Below are 19,144 nucleotides of genomic sequence, written 5' to 3' on the forward strand. Positions count from 1 at the left end.
AATGTTAGGTAGGCCTAAAGTTTTATTTTTACAGTAATAAAAGCTCTTTGATGGAAACTCAAACACGCTCACACATGTCAACAGCATGTCTGTCCTGACTGAGCACCGTGGGCAGATTTTTCCTGTATCCTGTTCATGAGACGAGCTCCCATAGAACTATTTTACAGGGTTTTACCACACAGGCCTGTGGTTTTCCTGATTAAACATTGTGCAAAATAACCTGTGGAAGATATCTGGACTCGTGGTGCTGTAAGAGTCAAGAAGGCATGACATTTAAAGAGCTAAATACTTTTTGTAATTTATGAGTGTGTGTGTGTGTGTGTGTGTGTGTGTGTGTGTGTGTGTGTGTGTGTGTGTGTGTGTGTGTGTGTGTGTGTGTGTGTGTGACAGCCCAGTAATTACAAATACTATTTATTTTCTTTACTTTAGGAACGAAATGAATCATTTATAAAAATAATAATAAAATAAAACATTTAATAAATTTGTATAATTAATATTCTAAATCTCAAATATATATATTAAATATACATTTAATATAAAATTGAATATTCATTTTTATTTGTAAATTTTTTAAAGAAATTGATAATGTAGGGAAAGTTATTATTATTGAATTTATGCAGATTTAAATAAAAATGTCCTGTTTTTATGCAATTTGAAAGCCCAATAATTTAACATTATTTCAAAAAAATTTACGGAATGCATAAAAGTGAAATTTAAATATTTAATATTAAATATAAATATTTGTGTTTGATGCAATCTGAAACTCCAATAACTTTACATATTATTTGTTTTCTTATAAATGAACAGAACGTGTTTATTAAAATTTAAATATAATAGAAATATTTGTTTGAACTTCCAGATTTGATGCAGTTTGAAAGGCCAATAATTTCACATATTATTTGTTTTCTTCAATTAACTAAATATGTTACAACTAAATGTAAAATTTGATAAAATAATTAACTTTTTTTCCCCCGATGTACAGATCTGATCCAAATTCCAAACATGTCACTTTACCTTTATCTAGCGATTTCTCTACGCCCGTTCTCTTGGGTGAGATGATCTTCCTAATGAGGGTAAGGTGTACGATATCGCCTGTCCGCTTCATTACCTCCAGGACTTCCTGGTTGGTGAATCCCTGAAGGTTCACGCCATCCAACTGTGCACACAGACACAAAGACAATCAAGAAGTCACTGTAGGCCCAGCTAACCGGGCTCTCCAATTCGCCTCACCGGGACTGATTAGCCTAGCGTGAGGCTGGGGAGAGCATGACAGCTGACCACGTCTACGCTCAAACCCGCTCTTATTAAACTGTGAATCGATGCAAGATGAAAGAGACGTCTCGCTTAGTTGGCGTCCTGTTCTGTCAGAGCGCTCGTACGGACACGGGGCTAATTAAGGTAGAGCTCATTAAAAAGTGATTAAGAACCCACTGCTATTATCCTGTCGTGGACATGGATTTTCCCGCTCTGCTCAGCGGCGCTGCCTGGAACCACGTTCTTCACGAAGACCCCCACCGCATCTGACATGCAACAGAGACGAGAGATGCGAGTAAATAATAATTAACAGCAAACTGATTAGTAGTTGGGTTTCTGGGAAAAAAACAAGGCAAAATATGTTTCTTACCCTCAGTGGTCAAAGCGTTGTATCCGATTATAGAGATCCCAAGGCTCTGGCCCTCCTTCTTTTTTAAAGCAACTTCGTGGATTTCGTATCCCTCCAAATTCGGCTGCATAAATAACAGATCAGAAACTGACACTATGTGTAGAAACAGTTTATAAACATTGTACATTTATGAGGTGAATCTTATGAAAACATGTTCAGCCAAATTTGTACCCGCTCTTTCAATAAGTTTGTTTTTCCAATCTAATGGGAATCTATCCATCTATCTATCCATCGGGAATCCTATCTATCCATCCATCCACCCATCCATCCATCCATCCATCCATCCATCCATCCATCCATCCATCCATCCATCCATCCATCCATCCATCCATCCATCCATCCATCCATCCATCCATCCATCCATCCATGTTTATTTATATAGCACTTTTTACAATACAGATTGTTTCAAAGCAGCTTTACAGAGATGACAGGAAAATAAAGATCTAGAAAAAAATTGTGTCACAGTCCAGCTTAAGCAAGTTCAGTGATGTTTCATTTCTGTTGTAAAAAAGTTATTAATTTAGTTCATTTATATACATAGCCGCTGTGGAGAAAACCGTGATGTCATCGTCCAGCTCAGTTCAGTTATTATATAATGGTGTCAATGGAGGCAGATCAATAATATTGTTGAATATTAAGTGTCTAAGCAAGCCAAAAGCCAAAGGTGACAGTGGCAAGGAACCAAAACTCCATCAGGTGACAGAATAGAGAATAAAACCTTAAAAAAATATTTTTCTATCTATCCATCCAGCCATCCATCCATCCGTTATCTTTTTTTTGCTCTAACATTATTTTAATTAAAAAAAGCATGTTGTCCTTCAATTTCTCACTGCAGTAATACATCTGGATATTTTACTTGAACATTATTTCAATGATTATTTTACTGAATATTCTATATAGATTCTCATATCTCTTAATGATGATTTTTATTATTGTAGTATAATGTTTTTTTTTTTTTTATACATTTTATTAAAAAAAAAGTACATGTGGTAAAACTAATTTAATAAAATGTAATTTAAATACCTGTATATTTATTATGAAATATTTAAATTGTATTTTATTTGCATTACAGCAATAAGAATGTAGGTTTAAAGGTGCTTAACTGATAATAAAAAAATGTTGTGATAAAAAAAAAAGTAAGTTGAAAACATTATTATTATTTTTAAATATATTGGTCATGGGGTAAAATATGATAGTTTTGTGAGAGTCTATAATTCAATATTAAAATATTTAGTATAAAGATTGGTATTATGTGACATTGCATGGTAAAGCTAATCATCATAATAACAATCAATCAACCATTCCCTGAGTAATTTTAAAGCTGGTGTATTCGTACCGTTTTGCTGCCCCTGCGGGCTGGCACGGGAGGTAGAGGTGGCAGGGAGGTGATGGGAGCTGTGGCAGGGGCAGGTGGAGGTGGAGGCTGGGCTTCCTCCAGCGGGTCTCGTGCGACCAGCATCCGCACATGGCTACCGCAGGACTGCAGCACCTTCACCACCTGCTCACTGGCCAGACCTCGAGTGTGCGTCTCACCGATCCGCAGGATGTAGTCCCCTGTTCTCAGCCTCCCGTCCTGGGAGGGGTAAATGAGAGGAATGGAGGAGGAAGTTGAAGTCATCATACATGAGGTGAATCTATCCATCCATCCAAAAAAATTAAAAATAACTGAGTGCACCCTCTCCCCAAATTACTATCATGTAAAAAAGACAATATTGTAAAGCATCCAGATTATAATTCCCATTATCGCAAAACACCCAAAAACTACACCTCAGACTCTACAAGCCTCAGTTAGCATGTTAAATGTTAAAGTTCATGGCAGTAAAATTAGAAAAAGACTATGCATGATATGTTTGGAAGGATTGCCAGGAGAAAGCTTCTTCTCTTTAAAAATAACATGGCAGCACGGCTTAGGTTTGCAAAGTTGCATCTGAACAAACTCAAGACTTCTGGAACACAGTACTTTGAACAGATGAGGCCAAAGTGGAGATGTCTGGCCATAATGCGCAGCGCCACATGTGGGGAGAACCAAACAGCATAGCAGCACAAACACCTCATACTAACTGTCCATCACACTGAAGGAGAGTTGATGATTTCTGGCTTGTTTTGCAGCCATAGGACCTGAGCACCTTGCAGTCATTGAGTTGACCATTAACTCCTCTGTATTCCAGAGTCAAGTCTTATCTAGTCAAAAGTGAAGCCATCTGTCCGACAGCTAAAGCTTGGCCGATACTGGGCCATGCAACAGGACAATGATCACAAGCACACCAGCAAATCTATAACAGAATGGCTGAAAAAAAAAAATCAAGGTGTTTCACTGGCCCAATCAAAGTCCAGACCTCAACCCGACTGAAATGCGGTGGCGGGACGTTAAGAGAGCTGTGCATGAACAGATTCCCACAAAACTCAATGAACTGAAGCAACGTTGTAAAGAAAAGCGGGCCAAAATTCCTCCACAACGATGTGAGAAACTGATAAAGTCTTACAGAAAATGATTACTTCAAGTTATTGCTGCTAAAGGTGGTTCTACAGGCAATTGAATCATAGGGTGGACTTAGTTTGTCACTCATGGCTTGTCCATTTTGGCCTTATTTGTGTTAAATAAATAATGACACGGTGTAATATGTCATGTGTTGTTCTTCACCTTATTTTATGACCTACAAAAGACCAGACGATTTCTTATTGTCCTAATACGTAAAACCATAGAACTCAATCAGGGTGTACTTTCTATTTCACATGACTGTATATTGTTAAAAATAATAAATTTAAAAAAGAATATATAAAATAATAAAATTAAATGTCTCTATATTTCAATTTTATTAAAATGTAATTATATTAAACTAAATTGTATCTAAATGTTTAATAAAATAATATGTTTAACAAAGTAATATTTACAGTTCTAACTGTATATTGAATTTTTCTATTGTTATTATATAGAAATACTACCATCCATGACACATATGGCACAAACTTGTCAGGTACCAGCATAGACATAAACCCATTTTACCAGTTAACAATTGGAGTCCATATTATGTCATTTTCACCGACCCCAAAGTATAATTTACCTCCCAAACGCAGGCCTGAGCCAAATCTCACATTTACAACCTAATTTGTTTCAATCATCCACAGGTGCAGGAGCCAAAAGTCTAACATCCACAATAACCGTGTCACTCTTACGTGGCCTTTCCTAACGGCCCTTTCCGGTCCGCTTGAGCTGTGAGACGTATTCTTCTTTCTAGGACTCTGGCAGACGGGCCAAATGAACGGCGAGAGGAAGGGGAGGACTAAAGAGTGATTACACAAAGCGCGGAGAGGAGAACAGCCGTCTTTGTGAAGCGCGAGACATGAAAGGCGTTTGATACATCAACTTGTTCAGGGAAAATCTCGGCAGCTTGTTCCTGCCACTGTGCTGGGGACAGCGGGGGTGCATTGAAGCCCACCGCAGCCATTAAAGGTTGAAATGGGAAACGCCAGGGATAACAAAGCCCTGATTTTGACAGCTTTTTTGGAGCATAAGATCCACTGATGTGTGAAATGCAAGCAATGTGCCTTTTGAACAAGAAGGGGTTTGTTGCCTGAGCTGTGGACACTGGGTGGGAGAGAAGAGGAGGTGTGTGTATATGTGTGTGTGAGTGTGTGTGTGTGTGAGGGGTCTAAACCAGGACAGGTTGTTTTCCAGTCTCTGTCCCTCCTGGCTAAGCATTGAAGAGAGTAAAGCTGACATCAGTAGGTGTGTATTGAACAATCTGCTTTTCAAGTTCCCACTTCAAAGGTTTTATAGAAGAAACGGACAGAAAAAAAGTCTTCTAAATGGAATTGCTGCAAACACATACTGTACGCATCCTACCTTAAGAAGTTTCGCTCTTGTATCGTGTAACTGTTCCCCTAATGTTGACATTTAGTTAAACATTTATAACATACCAAACTGACAAAGAAAAAACACTCTGTTCGGGGTTTTGCCTTCAGAACTGCCCTAATTCTACATGGCATGCTGGAAACATACTGGAATGATAGCATCACACAGTTGCTGCAGATTTTTCGGCTGCACATCCATGGCATGAATCTCCCGTTCCAGCACATCCCAAAGGTGCTCTATTGGATTGAGATCTGATGACTGTGGAGGACATTTGAGTATGGTCAAAGTCCCTTTCAAGAAAAGTCTGTTCAATCAGCGGCCATATTTGCAACGCCTTCAGAAAGCTATTTTGGCATCCAAGACCAAGTCCTATCTATTTGAATGGGGGAAAACTGTCTGCTCAAAAACTGCTTGCCAAACTCACAATTTTCAAATCAACAACAAAATCTGACATGAACTGTCCCTAAAATGTTGTTTTTTATGCTCAAATAACGCTAAAAAAAGCTTAAATTTCAGGTTAGATCAGCCAATGCGCATGTGCAGTCCTAAGCACGAGTTTCAGGTTTCTATGGGAACCGGAGCTTCGAACGGCAGCTGCAATGAAACAATGACTTTACCAATCAGCAATTGGCTCTTTTACTTAGAAGGCAGGACGTTTTTCACAATATTGCGAGTTGCAGTTTCTCCCATTAATATGTAATAGGAGTGAACAGTCTTTCTATATCTATAGTCTTTGATATGGTGAACTCATTGTCACAATCAAGAAACCATTATGAGATGATTTGAGCTTTGTAACATGGTATATTATCCTGCTGGAATTAACCATCAGAAGATGGGTCCACTGTGGTCATTAAGGGATAGACATGGTCAGAAACAATACTGTAGGCTACTACAGTCGGCTGAGGCTTTTAAAAACAATGCTCAGTTGGTACTAAGTGTGCCAAGAAAATATATCCCCCACACCATTACAGCAGCAGCAGCCTGAACTGTTGATACTAGGCAGGATGGATCCATGCTTTCATGTTGTTTACACCAAAATCTGACCCGACCATCTGAATGTTGCAGCAGATATTGAGACTCATCAGAACAGGCAACCTTTTTTCCAATCTTCTACAGTCCAATTTTGGTGAGCCAGTGCACATTGTAGCCTCAATTTCCTGTTCTTATCTGACAGGAGTGTCACCGGTGTGTCTTCTGCTGCTGTAGCTCATCTGCTTCAAGATTGGACGTACAGTTTGTTTAGAGATGCTCTTCTGCAGACCTCGGTTGTAATGAGTGGTCATTTGAGTTACTGTTGCCTTTCTATCAGCTTGAACCAGTCCGGCCATTCTCCTCTGGCATCAACAAGGCATTTTCACCCACAGAACTACCGCTCACTGGATATTTTCTCTATTCCTGGCCATTCTCTCTAAACCCTAGAGATGGCTGTGTGTGAAAATCCCAGTAGATCAGCAGTTTCTAAAATACTCAGACCAGCTCATCTAGCACCAACAACCACGCCACATTCAAAATCACTTAAATCACCTTTCTTCCCCATTCTGATGCTCAGTTTGAACTTCTTCAGCAGATGGGACAACATGCCCAAATGCACTGAGTTGCTGCCATGTGATTGGCTGATTAGATATTTGCGTCAACATGCAGTTGGAACAGATGTTAATAAAGTGGCCAGCAAATGTGTGTGAGTAAATAGGATTCCTTGGCAAAAATACAAAAGGATTCAAAGGAATAATTTTTAACACAGATTAATGAACATTTCTGAAAGTTTTGTTTCACCGAAAACTGATTTAGTCAATTTAGTTAACAAATCATTTACCATGAGTTTTTCAGTCACATCTAAAAGTTAAAACAATTCAGTAAAATTCATGAACAAATTGTTCAGAGAAAGAGAGAAAGTTTTTGTCTGTGAGACTGATTTACAACTAATTCATGTTGCTCTGCACAATTAGTTCATAAATCAAAATAAGATTAATCAAAAGAATGAGTTCAGTAAGTTGTTGGCTCAGTCCGGTTTTGTAAATTAGTTCACCTGATTCATTAAAAATAGTTGACTCAACACAACGATTAATTCACAAATCAGACATTGCTATTCTAAAAAAGAACATTCTTGATATTAATCAACATGATTTATTCATGACCAAAAGAGGGTTCAATGAGTCAATGAGACCCATTCAGTTTGATGTAAGAACAAATTGCTCAAATCAACATAAATCATTTCTAAGATCTGAGGGGGAAAAAATCATAAATCATAAATATTAACACAACTTAACGGTTCAGAAATTACCCATATTTTCCCCAAAATGCATTGAATAAACGCGTAGGATGCGCAAAGACAAACCTTATGGGCCACACTGTCTGGCACCACGGTCCTGACCACCATTCCGGTTCCCTTGGCTCCAACAATACCAAATCCCAGGCCGGTTCCATCGTTCACCAGCTCGATCTCCTCCACGTGTCCCCACTGATCCTGCAAAGACACACACAGGGGACAGTCTTCAATCCATTGTCTTGTCTGACACATTTAGAGGTCAGTGAGCATCAGTCATAATTTACTTTGAGCCACAAAACCGTCTACTTAAAGAATAAAGATCCATTCAATCACCTTTGATTGTCCAAATATGGAGCGATTGCCGACCCAAGACCTGTGACTACATCCTGCGGCGGAGTCGTAATAGGGCACAAAATGCTAATGAACGTGTTAACGGTGTGATCCTGCAGTGGCTGATCAATGTCAGGGTCAGGAAAGCCCACGAGAGTCTTTGTGATCTCACGTCAGCCGTGCTCCTAATCACCCAAGTCTCCTTGGGCTCATATAAAGGACCTGCAATCAGTACATTTCTGTTCTCTTATTACCAGGCCGTTATCTGCCGTCTGACTACCTCTGCAATTTTCTCACTATCTAATGAAACCCCTCCTCTGCCGTTCGCTCAGTCGCTCTTTCGAAACAAAGCTTTAGACTAGCGCTCATCCCGCGGTGAGGAGAAAAAAAACCATTTCGGAGATAAGAAGTCCCTTTCTGACTTTTCAGAGACTTGAACTCACTCTGGTTAAAATTCACCTCTTTTAAGTTCAGTGGAGAATGGTTTGGAGGAAGGTGAACAAGAAAACAAGTTTGACCGAATTTGCTTTCTTTACACACATTAATTCAGGGGGAAAATATTACATAAGCTTTCCTCAGAACACACCTGGCAATTTCCAAGTAAGTCTATTGCAGGATTAAAACAGCAAATTTTAATATGTTCCAAGTCAAGTCACCTTCATTTATATAGCAAATTTTAACAATATAGATTGTTTCAAAGCAGCTTTACAGTGATAATAGAAAATTAAACTAACAGAGATTGTTTTGGCTTTACAGCAGCTCTAGAATAAAGTTATTGTCCAGCTAAAGTTAGTTTTGATTGATTGACTTCTGTTGCAAAGATCATTGGTTATTAACTTAGGGGCCGCTTACACGACACCGGTTCTAACAGAAAACCCTTAAAGCGCTCCAGCCCGCTAATCTGCACAACAACAGTGCCTGGCGGCTTGAGAACGCAAACTTGGAAAAAGGTTCCAAGGTGCAAGCGTTGAAAATCTTTGAAAAACGTTATCAAACTGACAGAGTGTGTCTGCTTCCCGGGCAATGTTAGGAAGACTTTTTCAAAGTTTTGGTGCTAAATAGGAAAAGGATCTACCGCCAGCAGTCGATTTTGATATTCTAGGTATTATCAACTGGCCGGAATTTTATGATCGCAATAGACGTGAAGGACTATAATGTGTTAAGAGCTCGCTCAAGTAATGGGGAGCTAAACCATTTAGTGCTTTGTAAGTAATCAGCAATATTTTAAAATGTATACAATTAATAGTTTAAAAGGGAGCCCATGCAGTGTTGACAGAACCGGGCTAATATGGTCATACTTCCTGGTTCTGGTAAGAACCCGAGCTGCAGCGTTTTGGACCAGCTGTAGTTTGTTTATTAAGCGTGCGGGGCAACCACCCATAATAGCATTACAATAATCTAGCCTTGATATCATGAACGCATTAACTAATTGTTCCGCATTTGACATTGAAAGCATATGTCGTAATTTAGATATATTTTTAAGATGGAAGAATGCGGTTTTAAAGATACTAGAAACGTGACTTAGATTGGTATCAAAGAGCACACCCAGGTTCCTAACCGACGACGAACTGATTCCACACTGATGACCCAAACATAAGAAATACAGCTAAAACAAACAGCCGTATTTCCTTCAGGCAGAAGTTGGCATAACATCTATTTGTTATAAAGTTGAAAATGGGTATGCACCTTTTTTGGGGCAAATAGTATGTTTTCAACCCTTTCTGACCAATGAATGTCCATGACCAGACATTCATGATTAAAGCATATGTCTTGCAATTATGCAACTTAAAGGGTTAGTTCACCCAAAAATTTTAATTCGGTCATCATTTACTCACCCTTACATTGTTCCAACCCTGTATGAAAGCAGACAGTTGATGTTAGCCATTGACTTCCACAGTAGGAAAAAATATATATATATATGAAAATCAATGGCTACCGTCAACTCTCTGGTTACCAGAATTCTTCAAAATATCTTCTTTTGTGTTCAACAGAAGAAAGAAATTCATACAAGTTTGGAACAACTTGAGGGTGAGTAAATGATAAATAAAATTTTTGGGTGAACTATCTCTTTAAATTATACTACTTTGAGCTAGTCCCTAAGAACAGACCAGACAATCATATAGTAAATCTGTTGCAGAATTAAAACAGCAAATTTGAATAAGTTCCCCACTGATGTCCCAAACATAAGAAATACAGCTACATTTCTTTCCACAAACAGCCGTATTTCCTTCAGGGACAAAGCTTACATAAACATCTATACGTTAGCGACCTATAATGAGAAAGCCGGAAAACATCTCCGTTGGGAAAAGGCTTGGATGTTATTTCTCCAGTAGTGGGAATCCCAGAGCAGAGTATCACAAGTCTGGCCTCCATGAAACTTTCCAATAGAGTAAAATTAGGATTCAAGATATTTTCAAGGCCTTCGGATGTCTGTGTCTACAGAGAGATAGAAGGGTAGGGGAAGTGAGGAAAAATATACCTCTGCTTCATTTGCTCCTGCTCTCCTCCATTTAAGGAACGGAGCAGTGGTCCCTTGGGGTCTGAGCAATCTTAAACAGATAAATATTTTCTCAGCTTTAAACGATAAGAGAATAGATTGAAATGGAAAGGAAGGTGGGGGTCTGTTTGAATACGGGGTTAGCGAGAGGACATTATACATGCTTTCGGAGTGACGTCTTCATTGCTAAGCTTTTAAGCCGACATATGATGATTGACATTAGCAATACTCAAGTTTCAGATTGACAGGTATTTAAACGTAATAACAAAATACGCGTTTGGAGTTTTACTTAACAAGGGTTTAAATTTTACATGATAGAAAAGAGTGAATCTCATGAAAATGTCCAAGACACCTAAAACTGACAGACTACATCCAGAAAAACTGCGGCAACATCTCCAAGACACTTGAAGAAACCATCCTGCAAAGCTACAGTACTGTGAAATGTTTTAGGCACTTGTATAAAAATATTGCAAAGTGCTTTAAAAAATAATGTCATAGTAGTAAATTGGTCAATTCTATTTACAATTAATGGCAAAAGGAATGTTTGAAAATGTAAACTGAATAGTGTAAATTAAATGTGTATAATACTATGAATATGTATAAATTATATAAATAAATTTGGAGTGACAATCAGTTCAAAATCTTAATTTACATGATAAGACTATGATAATAATCAATCACAATTATAAATAAATACATATATATGTAATGTATTATAAATATATGCAAAATGTTAAAAAATATATACATAAGTATATATTTCATTATTATTATTATTATGAAAAAAATAGGGGTTTGTTTCCTTTATGAAAAACTTTTTGAATTTGAGTCGAAGCATTACCTGGCCATTCACCCAAAAGGGAAAAAACTAAAACATTGTAACCACCAAAATCACCAATATCACATCTTTGCAATGCTTCCTGCACCCTCCATTGCCTTCTGCCTTTACGGTGTCGAGTCATGTTTGTGATAAAGCCTATTTTATTTTTATCGCAACAAACAACAAACAGACACTCAATCTGACTTATAAACAAGTTCAGCGACACAGACTACTTGTTGACATCTGGTGACAGATGAAAACCAGACTTTTGCTCCATTAAACACAATCCCGAGTGAAACAGCACATGAATTAAACCAAAGTCTGGTTTCGATATGCAGAACATGGCCTTGAATTAAGGATATTAAACATTTCAAATTGAAAAAATAAGCATCGACAGAGCAGAAATACACAACCTGGCTTGCAACGCAAAGACCAAATCAAAACTAATGTGATTTTTTCCAGCATGAGGAACTCGCTTTGTGTGCATTCGCCGTTAATTTGAGAAGTTTGAGGTACTTAATTAAAGTAGACGAGAGGGAAGCGTTGTGTTTATTGTTGAAGGCTTAGGTTAATGCAGTTCATCTACTGGCTGTTGGTCTTTTCCAGTCTCATTTTCTCCTCTTCCCAGTTTATTCCTTTCAATGATAGAAAGGTCTTTTCGGATGAACCCGAGAAAGTTTATGCAGTTCGTTATTCTTCTGTCTTTGGTTTAGAGACGCTCCGGTTATAACAGGATGTTTTAAGGGCTTTATTTTCCTGAGGATCACATTGTAATAATGGGAACAGGACAAATAAATAGGCTCTTAGCTTAGGCCGAATTGCTGTTTATACCTCAGGCAGGTTAAATCAAAATGCTTAAGCAATTTGTTATACATTCTGCCGCTGGATTTGATAATCTGTATATGTTCGTGCAACTGGTCGAAATTAAACCATCACCAATATAAACTAAGCTCAGTTTGTTAGGCCTCAGGAAATATTAAATAGGTGACATGAAAACCATGCTAAAGCCAAAAATGACATCTGCACCTCATGAATGCTTTTGAAAATGTATCTGAAATCTTACCAAAAGAAACTAAATGATTTACTGCTAATACTTAAAGTATGTTTCCAAGTCGTCGTTTCAAGCCCAAATGCTGAAGTTTTTCCAAGTTAATGATAGTTTGAAGTGATCACAGGCCACAATTTGGAGATTTTTAATCAAATATGGTGACGGTTTGACACCATGATGTTCAGTCATGAGACTGAGTCATGAGACTGAGTCTCAGTCATGAGACAATGGCATTTGATAACATATTTGACAACAAGCAAGTGCCATAGATGCCATATTTGATTAGAAATTTGGCAAGCTAATTTCAAAGTAGCTTCCACAACCGCTGAAGAACTATGAGAGATACTAGTCATAGTTAAATATGTGGACGTACCGTCTGAACGGGTCCAGATGTGGAGAGTAGGGGTTTGGCCGCGGCGTCTCTGGCCACCACCAGCTCCACTCGGTCTCTCTGTTGCTGGAGGAGAGCGATGGCCTGCTGCTGCGTCACGCTCTGATCCAGAGGAATCCCATTAATCGCAAGAATCTGATCGTTCTCCTGCAGTCTTCCATCCCTGGAGATAAGAATTATCACAGTTTAACTTGCCAGTCAAAATACCAGTAATAAAAAATAAAAAAACAATTACTACTTTATTTATTATTTTACATTAACCGATTTAAATAGTAAATAAGTAAATATTTTTAAATATTTATATGATGATGATTATTATTATTAGTGTTATTATCTTTGTTATTATAACTTTTATTATTATTATCATCTCTATATCATAACCATACTGTTATTACTAACCATTTAATTAATTTAATAAATAAATAAAAAACAATAACATCAATAAGGAGTACTATTATTATAATAATTTTTTTAATATTATTTTCTTCCATTATCCAAGTCATCCCATAAAATTAAAAAGTATATTATTTATTATTATTATTTATTAACTATTTTAAAATGTTTTTATGATGTTGATGATTATTATGAATGTTTTTATTATTATAACTGTTATTATTATTACTATCATCTCCATATTATTATTATCCATAATATTATTATTTTCCATTTAATTTATTTTAATTAATAAATAAATACCAATTACATCAATAGGAGTATTATTATTATTATCATCCATTATCCAACTTATGCCATAAAGTAAAAAGTTTATTATTTTATTTATATTATTATTTTATCCGTCATCCAATTAATCCAGTCAATCAATTAATCAATCTTATTATTATCCATCTCATCTAAATTAAAATAAGTAAATAAATACATTTATTATTATCATGCTAATTCATAATTAGGCACAATTTATATTTTATTAGTTTTACAAAACTAATTTAAAAAATGCATGCATCTATGCCTTCTAATTAAGCAGATTTTAAGACAAAACAATTCGTTGCAATTGCAAAAAGGAGGAGCTAAATAGAAAATTATCTAAAACAACATAAAATATATTTTATGATATATGAATAAAGGAGAGAGGTCTCACCTGTCTGCGACACTCCCTGGTTGCACCTGTCTGACGAACACGCCATGGCCGCCCACCCCCTCTGGTCTCAGGCCCACCACACTGAAACCCAGACCTCCAGATAACGGCTTCTGCAAGCTGATGAGCTCCGTCCTCCGGCCCTGCTTTAAAGACCAAATTAATACAGATGAGAATGCACCATCCATACTAACTGGCAGAACCTGAGCGGAAGAAGTAGGTCATCTGGGGACTTTTCACCTACTGTGTACTACTACTATGTATTCACACATAGTACTCTTTTGTCGTACTGTTTTTCGCATACTATAGAGTAGGGAAGTAGTTGATTTTAGAAGCAGTGCATTTTCAACAAAAACAATGTTTCTGCAGAGAAAAATGACACAAAAGATATCGCTGCTGCATGTCCACCTTTGCTGCTGCATGCATCCATCTCTGAAGCTGCTCAGAAGAGGCGTTAGTTGAAGCTGTTCCATTGGACACCACTGATCCCAGGCTACTGGACGGACGGCTGGCACTGACGATCAGCTGCCCCTTTCTGGAGAAACTGAACTCACTGCATGTGTCCGGAGGCAAGCTGTTTAACTGCAAAGCAGAGCACACAGTCAGATCCAAAGATATATGGAAAAGAATAATATTTCCACAACTACAAGTGTTATTGTTATCCATTAAGTGTTATTATTGTCCATTATTAATAATAATAATAAAACAAATCAAATTAAAAAAAAATTCTTTAAAATTAATAATAATCATTTTTAAAACAATTGTTCCATTAACGAATTTGTTTGAAATATATTTGAAAAATACTACTACTTCTACTGATAATAAAATAATAATGCAAATATAGCTATGTAGACAAATATAAATTTTGCCCATTTATGAATTTGTCTCAAAACATCTGTTTAGTGGAGGTCCTTAGAAAGAAAGAAAGAAAGAAAGAAAGAAAGAAAGAAAGAAAGAAAGAAAGAAAGAAAGAAAGAAAAAGAAGTGAAAGAAAGAAAAAGAAAGAAAAAGAAAGAAAGAAAGAAAGAAAGAAAAAGAAGTGAAAGAAAGAAAAAGAAAGAGAAAAAGAAAGAAAGAAAGAAAGAAAGAAAGAAAGAAAGAAAAAGAAAGAAAGAAAAAGAAAGAGAAAAAGAAAGAAAGAAAGAGAGAAAAAGAAAGAAAGAAAGAAAGAAAGAAAGAAAAAGAAGATAAAGAAAGAAAAAGAAAGAAAGAAAAAGAAGAGAAAGAAAGAAAAAGAAAAAGAAAGAAAGAAAGAAAGAAAGAGAAAAAGAAAGAAAGAAAGAAAGAAAGAAAAAGAAGAGAAAGAAAGAAAAAGAAAAAGAAAGAAAGAAAGAAAGAAAGAAAGAAAGAGAAAAAGAAAGAAAGAAAGAAAGAAAGAAAGAGAAAAAGAAAGAAAGAAAGAAAGAAAGAAAGAAAGAAAGAAAGAAAGAAAGAAAGAAAGAAAGAAAGAGAAAAAGAAAAAAAGAAAGAAAGAAAGAAAGAAAGAAAGAAAGAAAGAAAGAAAGAAAGAAAGAAAGAAAGAAAAAGAAAGAAAGAGAAAGAAAGAAAGAGAAAAGAAAGAAAGAAAGAGAAAGAGAAAAGGAGAAAGAAAGAGAAAAAGAAAGAAAGAAAAAGAGAAAAAGAAAGAAAGAAAAAGAGAAAAAGAAAGAAAGAAAAAAAGAAAGAGAGAAAGAAAAAGAGAAAAAGAGAAAAAGAAAGAAAGAGAGAAAGAAAAAGAGAAGAAAGAAATAGAAAAAGATAAAGAATAAACACATTTGTTTGAAATACATTTGAAAAATACTACTAAAAATAAAATAATGCAAATATAATAATAGTAGCAATAATTACAGTTGTATTGTTATTATAAAAATATATTTCAAACAAATTCATAAACAGGCACAATTAAATTACTATTAATAATAATAATTATTTTTATTAATGGATGAGTTGTAATAAATACTTAAATGTTTCATATTATATATATACACACACATATATATATTACTGTTCATCCCAAAGATAACAACCCACAAAGGAGCAACCATGTCCTACAGGCAGAGAAAAGGAAGGAAAAAATAAAAGGTGGAAAAATCAATAGATTCCTCTGCAGTATTCGCTAGTCCCCAACAGGTAATGTATTAATGACCTTTAGACTCTTACTGTGGGAACTTATCAGTCTTGTGCTTATTTAGTCCGGGCTGACAGAGCAGGTTCCAGCCTATTTCATCGATACATCTCCGACAAGGCAGTTACTCAAACTGAGACAGTGGATATTAAGGCTTGATAGAAACTCCGACTGTTGCCCGCCTCGACATACTTGATAGGTTTTTCACCTGACGCATTCATAGGCGCACGTCTGACCTTCCCAGCACTTAGAATATGAAGGCGAGCTTCCGTTATTGCCATTATCTTAATTTGGTGTGCGGATTGTTTATTGTAAAGAGGTTTCTTGTGTCAATAAAAACTCAGACTGAATACAAATAGGGACGAGGGACTTTCAGCATGCCGAGTATGCGGTAAAGAAACACATGGTCACCGGCCTGCATTCTGGGATGGATGCAAAATAAACATGTTCGATTTTAAAAGTTGTTTGAGTCTAACTAAATAATGTGATTTTAGCCTGATTTGGCATCATGAATACACATTAATACTGATATTTTTACAATTTTGATGAACTGAAACATGAGGACTGCTTATCACTTTCATCAATAATACTGATGCGCAAAATGAAGAACGAAGACGCAACAGAATCTACCAAGAACAGCGCAAAATAGCATAGGGTCACAAACAAGCAGAGCTGTTTATAATCAGGTGAATGTGATCTACAAACAATAAACACAGCAAATAAAAAAAAATAACATGGCTCAGACGACGATATGTTCAGAAAACATCTTGTCGCAAGTCCTTTGCGTTTTTGAAGTTTCGCAGACAGACGACAACATTGCCAAAACAATCACGGTTCACACGGATCCGCGAAAACAACTGAGATGCTGTATTCTGCTGCCAGGCCAGTAGTTGGCGATGTCACTTTATAATGAAACGCATGCACCTATAGACTAAACACGCAATACACATGACGTCACCGTTTTCACGAATTCACGTTTTTGTAGTTTTCAGAGACGATAACAGTATCGTTTAAAAAAAACTTGCACTTTGAAACACGTTTTTAAAAGTTTGTCGTGTAAATGAACCGTCAAAACTGTTTTCCGTTTTTAGTAGGAAACGGAGTCGTGTAAACGGCCCCTAAATGAACACGAGTGGAGAAAATTCGTCCTCTGCGGTGCCTTCTACAGCAACTAGCGAAGCATGTCAAGCGCAAAATGAGTAAATTGACTATCGCAATCCTTAGTAAATCACGTTGCGTGATTTATTTACATACTCTCCTCCCATAAATATTGCGTCTGAAAGGAAAACTCTTATATCCTCATCTCATATATGCAACGCCTGTGATTCACAACAACCTGCTAATGCCTTGTTGACAAGTTTGGGTAAGGGCAAAACGCACAAGATGTAGTACCTTCACTGCCCTGTAGATGGCGCTTGTTTTGTAGCAGAAATAAACTGCTGCAGAAAAAGTTAAGTGCCATGCAAAATGTAACTAATCGCATTACTCATTACAAATGTTTTGGAGTAAAGAGTACATATACTTGCAGAGTATTGCTAATAATACTCGGTAAAACTACAAAGTAGCCAAAAAGATACTTATGTACAGTTACTAATTCCAGTCTCAATTGGTACACTTCATGTGCACTTGCACATGTAAGGTGTCCCATTTGTCATTTCATCTTTCAGAAGGGTGCTGATATGTGCCCTCGATGCACACTTTTGCAAAGCCCACATGCTCGACATTATGTTACGGAAATGCGGACTCAGAGGAAGATCACAAGGGCTTAGGGCTCCATGTAGGACAGGGCCTTACTCAAATACTTAACACCACTGAAATCTTGCCAGTAGTTCTTTTAAACGGCAAATATACAGACACAAATATACAAGTAGTTTGTGGCCTTGGAGCTCACAGTAGGAGTGTCTTTGAAGGTTTATACGCTAATGCATGTTGTGCAAGTCTGACCTGGTCTTTCAGCTGTTTGACGGAGTGTTGCAGGGTGAGGATGTGGCCGAACAGAGGGCTCTGCAGGGCTTCCTTCAGCGTGCCGAGCCTGTCGCTGTGGGTCCACTCTTCTCTCTGCACCAGCTTGGACTGCAGCCTTTCCAAGGCCTGGAGCACCTGCTGCCGCTCGGAAGCAGACACTGAGAACACACACAGTCAAGATATTAACCATGCAAAGAAGGATTAAACACAGAGCATGCTTACGTGGATGAAAATTACATTTACTGATACCTGTCGGTAAGTTCTCATACATTGTCGTTCTCTCGATAATTCAGTGCAGATTGATCTGTGAAAGTGGATGAAAATGGATATTTGTACATTTTTGAGCTTCAGTTTGATCTTAAATGTCTATGTCCTTGCACAAATATAATAATGATCATAATCATAATTTAATGGATAAGACTGATCAAACACTGTAAATTATCAAATTTGTTATGTAGACATATATATATATATATATATATTAATGCAGTCAAATCTATTAATAACATGTAATCACATCTTACAAAGATATACTGTATACGTGTGTGTATGTGGAATTTATATATTTATATATATATATATATATATATAATATAAGTTTGACAGGACTGGTGTGTGTATAAATAATTTAGCATAGCTAAAAAATGTATACACTACTGAATTTTTTATTATTTTTTTATTTTAAATGTTGATTTTCACATTTTTCACTTTCTATAATAGTGGGAACCCTGGAATGGTTCTCATTCGAAATGTATGCTGATATAATGTGTTTATTTTCATATGATCAAAGATAAATCAAGGCATCTTATTAATCTAAGACTCTATAAGCTATAATAACAATATCCTTATACTATCAGACAGCAGTTTCTGTTCACGTGAGCAGCCATCAAAGCAAAAGTGGGAGTATTTACCCTTACTTACCTACAATGTCCATATACACTTGCTCTTGAGGTTCACCTATATCTCTGTCGACTTAGACTCTCTCATAAAACACAATCCAGCATTTCAAGTGTTGTTTAGGGCTGTTTTGTCTGTACGTGTGTCTGTTTACACCTGCGCGAGCCTCACCTGAAACCAGGAAGTGCGTGATCATTCAAGTTTCAGTGAACTTTAT

The 19,144-nt window shown here is 36.6% G+C and overlaps 1 protein-coding gene across 9 annotated transcripts in view; it reads right to left on the reverse strand.

The window, feature by feature from the left end:
- The window catches only part of patj (PATJ crumbs cell polarity complex component), a 119,342-nt gene that overhangs the window by 99,595 nt on the left and 603 nt on the right, over positions 1 to 19,144 (reverse strand). For 5 of the 9 annotated variants that reach the window (XM_082138659.1, XM_082138657.1, XM_082138656.1 and 2 more), the window contains exons 2-12: positions 18,952 to 19,098; positions 18,280 to 18,334; positions 18,010 to 18,188; positions 14,370 to 14,543; positions 13,965 to 14,107; positions 12,851 to 13,031; positions 7,852 to 7,980; positions 3,000 to 3,236; positions 1,625 to 1,727; positions 1,432 to 1,520; positions 1,015 to 1,156 (exon numbers count right to left, since the gene is read on the reverse strand). In XM_082138659.1, coding sequence (XP_081994785.1) covers positions 1,015 to 1,156; positions 1,432 to 1,520; positions 1,625 to 1,727; positions 3,000 to 3,236; positions 7,852 to 7,980; positions 12,851 to 13,031; positions 13,965 to 14,107; positions 14,370 to 14,543; positions 18,010 to 18,188; positions 18,280 to 18,301 — 1,399 coding nt within the window. In that variant the 5' untranslated portion in view covers positions 18,302 to 18,334; positions 18,952 to 19,098. Of the gene's footprint in view, positions 1 to 1,014; positions 1,157 to 1,431; positions 1,521 to 1,624; positions 1,728 to 2,999; positions 3,237 to 7,851; positions 7,981 to 12,850; positions 13,032 to 13,964; positions 14,108 to 14,369; positions 14,544 to 18,009; positions 18,189 to 18,279; positions 18,335 to 18,942; positions 19,099 to 19,144 lie in introns of all 9 variants that reach the window. The other 4 variants (XM_082138661.1, XM_082138662.1, XM_082138658.1 and 1 more) reach the window with 2 other exon arrangements.

This window comes from Leuciscus leuciscus (assembly GCF_965113295.1).
Source record: "Leuciscus leuciscus genome assembly, chromosome: 15".
NCBI lineage: Eukaryota > Metazoa > Chordata > Actinopteri > Cypriniformes > Leuciscidae > Leuciscus > Leuciscus leuciscus.